The sequence below is a fragment of the Populus trichocarpa genome, chromosome 1 (assembly GCF_000002775.5).
Source record: "Populus trichocarpa isolate Nisqually-1 chromosome 1, P.trichocarpa_v4.1, whole genome shotgun sequence".
In the NCBI taxonomy this organism is placed as follows: domain Eukaryota; kingdom Viridiplantae; phylum Streptophyta; class Magnoliopsida; order Malpighiales; family Salicaceae; genus Populus; species Populus trichocarpa.
In genome coordinates this window covers 19093154-19102074 of record NC_037285.2, presented here as the reverse complement: position 1 = coordinate 19102074, position 8921 = coordinate 19093154, and the positions used below count along the sequence as shown (strand labels likewise).

Sequence of the window (8921 nt, the reverse complement as noted above, 5' to 3'; positions counted from 1 at the left end):
CCTCTAATCCACGTGAAGACACAACATGCCCAAGAACTATTCCTTGTTCTACCATAAAATAACACTTTTCATAGTTTAAGACAAGGTTAGTTTCAACGCACCTTTTCGAGATCAAAGATAAATTTTCTAGACACTTATCAAAAGAATCACCATACACCGTGAAATCATCCATGAAAACCTCAATTATTCTTTCAACATAGTCAGAAAAAATACTCATCATGCATCTTTGAAAAGTTGCAGGTGCATTACAGAGACCAAAGAGCATTCTCCTATATGCATATGTACCAAATAGACATGTAAATGTAGTCTTTTCTTGATCCTCAAGATTAATAACAATATGATTGTATCCACTATATCCATCAAGAAAGCAATAAAAAGACTTACCTGCCAGGCATTCAAGCATTTGATCCATGAATGGTAATGGGAAATGATATTTGCGTGTAGTAAGATTTAGCTTTCTGTAATCAACACACATTCTCCATCCACTCGAGATGCGAGTAGGAATGAGCTCATCATTTTTGTTTTTCACTGTTGCGATGTCGCGGTCGCACAAATTAATTACCCTAGCTTAAAACACACAAGATAGTATAGAGCAAGCAAGGGGTCGATCCCACGAGGAAGGTTTAGTTTAGATTTTTATGCTATACGTTATGTAATTGGGGGGGTTTGATTTGCAATGATCTTAAACTATGGTAGAAATTAAACTAACAAACAAAATCAATTAAAACTGAAATATATCAAGAAAACAAACCTTGGTTGCAAGCACAAATCCACCTACAGAAATCAGAACCGATCCTTGAAACGAAACTTCAGCTTATATTCTGAATTTTTTATCTTTTCTTAACATTGGTTAATTAACGGATCCGCCGTATAACTAACCCTAACCAACAAACAATCACCGTGTCCGCACTAATGATTTAATCCAATGGCAGCCTTAAGATCTAGATAAATTCATGAATCTTAACAACCAAGTTGTCAGCTTGTGTTGCTTTGATCGAATGTTCTCCCTAAGTTTAATAACGTAGTTCCGCTATAATTATCAAGCTTAGTTGCTTCACAAGTTTATATACCACAACTCCAGTTTTGATATCAAACTTAGCAATAGATTGTTCACAATAATAACTTAGAGTCCGCTCTTAGCAATTAAGATAAACAATCATATGAAATATGCATAGGAAAACAAACATACTCATTCATAATACAAACCAAAAATAAATAGAAGAATAAATCTCACAGTTCTTGAAATCTGAAGGTGTTTGCGTCCTTGCAACCAAGAAAACGAGCTTAGCCTTGCATATCTATTGAAAAACTACTCCTAAAGATGAAAGAATACATGATTTCTGATTTGTAGAGGGGAGAGTTTGTGTTTCTTCTCTTATGGCTGCCACCCTTCTTTCTTTGATTCTACTGCACTCCCTCTCCCTCTCTCTTGGCTCTCTTTCCTTCCCTCTTGGCTCTCCTAATATCATGAACTTAGCTGCCTATTTATACACAAATTGCAAGTAAGAAAAATCAAAGTTCAAGTGTGAACATCAAGAGATGGTGGTAGTGTGAAGGCGGCTGGCGGCTGGCGGCTGGCGGCTGGTTGGTGGTTTGAGGTTGGTGGCTTGAGGTTGGTGGCTGCCTTCCTTGACCTTCTGGATTGATGTTCTTGAGGAGCTAAATTGCTGAAATTAAAACTTGGATGTCGGTTTTAATGCTTCAGGATGTAATTTGGATTCGTTTCTTCACGAAACCTGTTTGCTGGCAGAATTCAGCTGTCATCTTTGAAAAATCATATCACCCTCATATGACATCGTTTTTGGCTGAAATTTGGAGCGTTTATACAACTTTGAGTCAGGAATCCAAAACAATTGAGTTTGCATCAATTGGATATCAACATCTCCAGATATTGAATTTTGAATGGACAAAGGTCAACACTGGCAGAATGCAAGTTTTGACTTTGAAGGATGTGATTTCCATACTCTTTGTCATTTTATTTTTCTTCACTTAGATTTCCAGAAAGGTATGGATGTTATCTTTCTAATGCCACTGGAATCACTTCGTTTCGATTTTTAGAACTCACGCTCTGCACAAAACATCGACTGAACATCAAATCTGCCAATTATCTCCAATTTACTCCTTTTTGCATCTTTCATCTAAAGGTGCCTTCAAAACATAAAACAAAGAATATCAAGGCATTTTATACATAAAACAATAGGCAAAACACTAGTTAAATGTGAGTGAAACTATCGAATAATATGGTTACATCAAATACCCCCACACTTAGCTCTTGCTCGTCCTCGAGAAAGGATAGATAAAATCAAATTGAAAATAACTATGATCAATCTCTTAATTTCCCATCAATGTCCAAGAATATATGCATTATAAACAAGAATACAATCAAGAAGGATACAGAGTATAAATTTTCTTGAATTCATTTACATGCAAACTTCAAAGCTCAATTAATTGTCAGGATTTAAATGAAATCTATGCCATGCCAAAGTGATAGGTCCTCTCATTGATATACACTCCAACACTCACGTGTTTAGGGCTTATGTGTTTAAATCTCTCAAATTCAATCAATGAATATAATCTACCATAAGCTTGCTCTTCAATCTTATCTCCATTACTAACATATTACAAGCAATGCATGAATCAAAAGGTCTTATTTTCCGGTTGTAATGGGGCTAGGGGTAAGGTGAGGAAAAAGAAAGTAAAAGGAAAGGTTCAAACCAAAGAAAGTAGAGCATTCTGAAAAATGATATTTCAAACAAGATATTCCATCAAAACACATAAATTTTCCATCTTTAAGCACCAATGCTTAACTTCTTTTGATTTCAAGCTCTTTCAACATAAAACCTTAAGAACATAAAGGAACACTTTGTTTTTCTTTTCTTTTCTTTTCTTTTTCTTGTTTTTCACCTTTGGCAACTTTGCCCATCTTTTCATCAAGCATCACTTCTTCTTTCTTTTCACATTATTTCCAACCATAATTCCATGAGATATCACAAGTATATGCTCTACTAATCCTTGGCCAGGGGAAAAGGAAAACATATATAAAGTTAAGGCTTATACATGGATAAAGCAAAGAAAAGATAAACAAGCTCAAAAGGGGTTTACTAAGGACAATTTGCTTTAGGTTGGCTTTTTGGCTCAAGTGATTAAAATTTCTAATGCCTTTATCATCTTCATGTATATATGTAATGCGAATGTAATCTCAACAAGATATGAAGCAAGTTCTAGAGATACATATCATTGAAAGAATGCACAATAAAAAAAAAAATATAATGTTGAAGGCTCAAAAGCTTGCATTGATATAACACTATAAAGTCAACATGGCATATTCTCAAAGTCAATCCCTAAACCAATTAAACCTTAAAATTTACATGCATACTCCTTCATTTGATTTATATCTTCATCTATCTCAACTAATTCTCATACATAATACTCGTATTCTCAAAAATCAATGGGAGTTCAAAAGATCAAACATAATAATTTTTTTTTTTGAAAAATAACAAAGAAAACCAAAATTAGAAAACCAACATTCTCCCAATACCCCCACACTTAAAACACAACATTGTCCTCAATGTTGAAATAAAAGCAAAGGAACAGAAGAGAATGACAGAAAATAAATTAAAATGTGAAAAAATAAAAGATAAGGAAAAAGAAAGCAAATCTGATTTTTTTTTGTGCTGGGTTGCCTCCCAGTAAGCGCTTTTGTTTTATGTCATTGGCTCGACATGTTGCATGCTCATTCTTCATAGATTGGTTCAGCTAACTCCGCAGAAGCGGTGAGTTCTGTCGTCCAACCTTCATAGAAAGGTTTCAAGCGATGCCCATTGACCTTGAGTACTTTGTTGGTTTCTAAACTTGTAATTTCAACTGCACCATAAGAAAAAACATTAGAAACAACAAATGGTCCAATCCAACACGAGCGTAACTTTCCAGGAAAAAGTTTCAAACATGAATGATAAAGAAGGACTTTGTCTTCAACATGAAACTCTTTTCTTGTAATCATTCGGTCATGAAGACTATTAGTCTTTTCTTTGTAAATCCTTGCATTCTCATAAGCATCATTTTGTATCTCTTTAAACGTGGTTCCAGTCTTTTTGGGTACCAAAAGGATAGACGCCACCCATTCACTGTCCGTGATGGAGAGAATGACTCCTACATCATGGAGGATAGTTTGAAAAGCTTGCAAAGCCAGTGCTGATTGGTACACGCTTTGGGGAACACATATATGCCTCTCCATCTGTTTTATCTTCGTAAAATCATAGTCATAGCTCAAAGCTACGCTTAATCCATCCTTACTATCAAAATCACAAAATTGTTGTACACACTTATCAACTTGGTCATAACATGTGATAGAATAAACATTGCTATAAGGATATGTCATTGCATCATGAAAATTAAATTCAATTTTTTCATCTCCTACCTCCATAGATAAAGTATCCTTACCACAATCAATCTTTGCATTGGTAGTTTTCAAAAATGGTCTCCCAAACAATATAGGAGTGTTGTTTGATGAATCACAAGAATCATGTTCCATATCAAGAATATAAAAATCACATGGAATAACCAAACTATCAATCTTGACTAGGACATCTTCTATCACACCAAGTGGATAAACAAAACTACGATCCGCAAGTTGTATTACAATACTAGTTTTATTCAAAGGCTCAAGACTAAGAGAATCATAAACTTGTTTAGGCATAACACTAATGGATGCACCTAAATCACATAAGGCCCTGTTAAAACTAGCATTACCAATAACACATGGGATAGTAAACGCACCTGGGTCTTTTTGCTTCAAAGGCATATTCTTTAGAACAATAGCAGATACAACTTCACCCATACTTACCGTTTCGTGACCATTCAATTTGAAAGCTCTCTTGGTAGTACACAACTCCTTCAAGAATTTGGCATACTTCGGAATTTGCTTGATAGCATCAAGCAAAGGAATGTTGAGTTCCACTTTCTTGAAAACCTCTAAAATCTCTTTTTCTTTGTCTTCTTTATTTGACCTAGAAGAACTCACAGGAAAGGGTGGAATTGTTTTAAAATTGGAATTCATTGATTGAGGAATTACCTTTGGAGTGTTGGTCGTTATTTCAGTTTGTGGAGGAGGAGGATGTTTCTTCTTTGTACTCAATTCGGTTTCTATCTCTTCTTCTTCCTCCATCTCAATTTGTTTCAACCTTTTCTCTTCAAGTTCTTTCCCACTTCGTAGCATGATTGCACTAACATTCTCTTTTGGATTTAATGCTTGGGAGGGCAATTTTCTATTCATTTGTGCCTCCAATTTCCCTACAGTTGAAGCTACTTGCCCCATTTGCTTTTCCAAGTTGTGAATACTGGACCTTGTTTCTTGTTGAAAAGACATGACATTTTGTTGTAAGGTCACAGTGTTAGAAGCCAAAGTTTTCATCATCTCACGAAGATCATCATTGGATGACGACCCCATAACATTGGAGTTTGTGAATGGAGGAGGGGGTTGTCTTGCTTGATAATTCTGTTGGGATTGAAATCCATGGGGATGGAACTGTCGGCCTTGATTGCCTTGTTGAGGTGGGTTCCCATAACGTAAGTTGGGATGATCTCTCCATCCGGGATTGTATGTGTTGGAAAAGGGATCATATTTACGTTGGGGTTGTCCATTGAATGCTCCATCAACTGCATTAGCCTGTTCAATGTAATCTTCTTGCATTGTTGGGCACATATCTGAGGCATGTCCTTGTAAGGAGCATATGCTACAAACTTTCACCTGCTGCACATTTCCACAAGCCAAAGAACGCACAAGAGAAGTAAGATCATTAACTTTATTTTCAAGGTTAGAAACACTTACCTCATTTACTCGTTTGTTTGAGAAGTCTCCACGAGTGCCAAATTGTTTCGAGTTGGCTGCCATGTTTGAGATCAATTGGCGTGCAGCCTCGGGTGTCTTATCTACCAATGCCCCTCCACTTGCAGCATCAATGATACTACGGTCAGTAGGCATCAATCCTTCATAGAAATATTGAATGAGCAGTTGATCAGGTATTTGATGATGAGGACATTGAATGCAGAGTTGCTCAAATCTTTCCCAATATTCGGAGAGTGTCTCTCCATGAGATTGCCGAATCCCACATATTTCTTTCCTTATGTTGGCAACTCGAGATGCTGGGAAGTACTTCTCAAGGAAAATCTTCTTCATGGCATTCCAAGTTCCAATGGAACCTGGGAGAATAGAGAAAAGCCATGTCTTTGCTGCCCCTTTTAAAGAGAAAGGGAAAGCTTTCAACTTAACCTGTTCTTCATCAACTCCATTCGGTTTCATGCCAATGCAAACCATATGGAACTCCTTGAGATGAGTATGAGGATCTTCTCCTGCAAGACCATTGAATGTTGGTAGCAAATGTATAAAACCAGATTTGAGCTCAAAGTTTACATTATTGTCGATGTTTATGCACAGTGGCTGATTTTCCACGTTAGGAGCAGCAAGCTCCTTGAGTGTTTGTTGTCGTGCAACAGCCATGGTGTTGAGGCGAGCTTCTTTTCTTAACCTGCGTAAAGTGCTTTCTATTTCAAGATCAACCTGCACTTGAATTTGATTAGTAGAACAGGTCACAGGCATAAATTGCTAAGAAAACTCAAAAGAAAGCAACCACACAAGAGATAAAAAAAATGCAAATTATATGAAAATCCTACGCTAGAAAATTAAAATTGCCTAAAAACACTAGAAAACAGTGGAATTTGGCCTCGATAAGGTGAGGCTAGTGGTTTACCACTAGTCTTGTTCAGAACGTCGTTTCCCTTCAGGAACCAAAAGGCTTATACCTAATTCCACCAAAAAATCTGTTTTAAACAGTACCGCTGCCGCAAGTGAACAATACCGCCGCAAGCAAAAATTCTATCTCTTTTTTTTTTTTTAGAAAAAATAAATAACAATCACAGCAAATAAAAATAATAGCACAAGAATTAACTAAAATTACTTCCCCGGCAACGGCGCCAAAATTTGTTGCGATGTCGCGGTCGCACAAATTAATTACCCTAGCTTAAAACACACAAGATAGTATAGAGCAAGCAAGGGGTCGATCCCACGAGGAAGGTTTAGTTTAGATTTTTATGCTATACGTTATGTAATTGGGGGGGTTTGATTTGCAATGATCTTAAACTATGGTAGAAATTAAACTAACAAACAAAATCAATTAAAACTGAAATATATCAAGAAAACAAACCTTGGTTGCAAGCACAAATCCACCTACAGAAATCAGAACCGATCCTTGAAACGAAACTTCAGCTTATATTCTGAATTTTTTATCTTTTCTTAACATTGGTTAATTAACGGATCCGCCGTATAACTAACCCTAACCAACAAACAATCACCGTGTCCGCACTAATGATTTAATCCAATGGCAGCCTTAAGATCTAGATAAATTCATGAATCTTAACAACCAAGTTGTCAGCTTGTGTTGCTTTGATCGAATGTTCTCCCTAAGTTTAATAACGTAGTTCCGCTATAATTATCAAGCTTAGTTGCTTCACAAGTTTATATACCACAACTCCAGTTTTGATATCAAACTTAGCAATAGATTGTTCACAATAATAACTTAGAGTCCGCTCTTAGCAATTAAGATAAACAATCATATGAAATATGCATAGGAAAACAAACATACTCATTCATAATACAAACCAAAAATAAATAGAAGAATAAATCTCACAGTTCTTGAAATCTGAAGGTGTTTGCGTCCTTGCAACCAAGAAAACGAGCTTAGCCTTGCATATCTATTGAAAAACTACTCCTAAAGATGAAAGAATACATGATTTCTGATTTGTAGAGGGGAGAGTTTGTGTTTCTTCTCTTATGGCTGCCACCCTTCTTTCTTTGATTCTACTGCACTCCCTCTCCCTCTCTCTTGGCTCTCTTTCCTTCCCTCTTGGCTCTCCTAATATCATGAACTTAGCTGCCTATTTATACACAAATTGCAAGTAAGAAAAATCAAAGTTCAAGTGTGAACATCAAGAGATGGTGGTAGTGTGAAGGCGGCTGGCGGCTGGCGGCTGGCGGCTGGTTGGTGGTTTGAGGTTGGTGGCTTGAGGTTGGTGGCTGCCTTCCTTGACCTTCTGGATTGATGTTCTTGAGGAGCTAAATTGCTGAAATTAAAACTTGGATGTCGGTTTTAATGCTTCAGGATGTAATTTGGATTCGTTTCTTCACGAAACCTGTTTGCTGGCAGAATTCAGCTGTCATCTTTGAAAAATCATATCACCCTCATATGACATCGTTTTTGGCTGAAATTTGGAGCGTTTATACAACTTTGAGTCAGGAATCCAAAACAATTGAGTTTGCATCAATTGGATATCAACATCTCCAGATATTGAATTTTGAATGGACAAAGGTCAACACTGGCAGAATGCAAGTTTTGACTTTGAAGGATGTGATTTCCATACTCTTTGTCATTTTATTTTTCTTCACTTAGATTTCCAGAAAGGTATGGATGTTATCTTTCTAATGCCACTGGAATCACTTCGTTTCGATTTTTAGAACTCACGCTCTGCACAAAACATCGACTGAACATCAAATCTGCCAATTATCTCCAATTTACTCCTTTTTGCATCTTTCATCTAAAGGTGCCTTCAAAACATAAAACAAAGAATATCAAGGCATTTTATACATAAAACAATAGGCAAAACACTAGTTAAATGTGAGTGAAACTATCGAATAATATGGTTACATCATTCACCAACGTGATTCCAATCTTTTTAGGCACCACATGGATTGGCACCACCCATTTACTGTCCGTGATGGGATAAATGACTCCTGCATCTAACAGTTTCAAAATTTCAGCTTTCACTACCTCCATCATAAGCGGGTTCAACCTCCTTTGCATTTCCCTTGTTGGTTTCGCATTGTCCTCCAATAGTATGTGATGCATACACATTGAGGGACTAATGCCCTT

The 8921-nt window shown here is 36.6% G+C and overlaps 1 protein-coding gene across 1 annotated transcript; it reads right to left on the bottom strand.

Moving 5' to 3' along the window:
* Positions 1-3417: 3417 nt before the first annotated feature.
* On the bottom strand, positions 3418-8694 carry LOC127905519 (uncharacterized). The gene is made up of 2 exons (XM_052454365.1): positions 3871-8694; positions 3418-3437 (listed from the first exon to the last, which is right to left on the bottom strand). Exons 1-2 carry the CDS (start codon positions 6593-6595, stop codon positions 3418-3420), a joined length of 2745 nt encoding a protein of 914 aa, XP_052310325.1. The 5' UTR covers positions 6596-8694.
* Positions 8695-8921: the final 227 nt, after the last annotated feature.

Coding starts and splice junctions, on each gene's coding strand:
- LOC127905519 (XM_052454365.1), bottom strand. CDS start 6,595: ATGCCTGTGACCTGTTCTACTAATCAAATTCAAGTGCAGGTTGATCTT. Junction 3,438..3,870: donor TTCTAATGTTTTTTCTTATG/GTGCAGTTGAAA, acceptor TTGATTTTTGAG/AATACGAGTATTATGTATGA.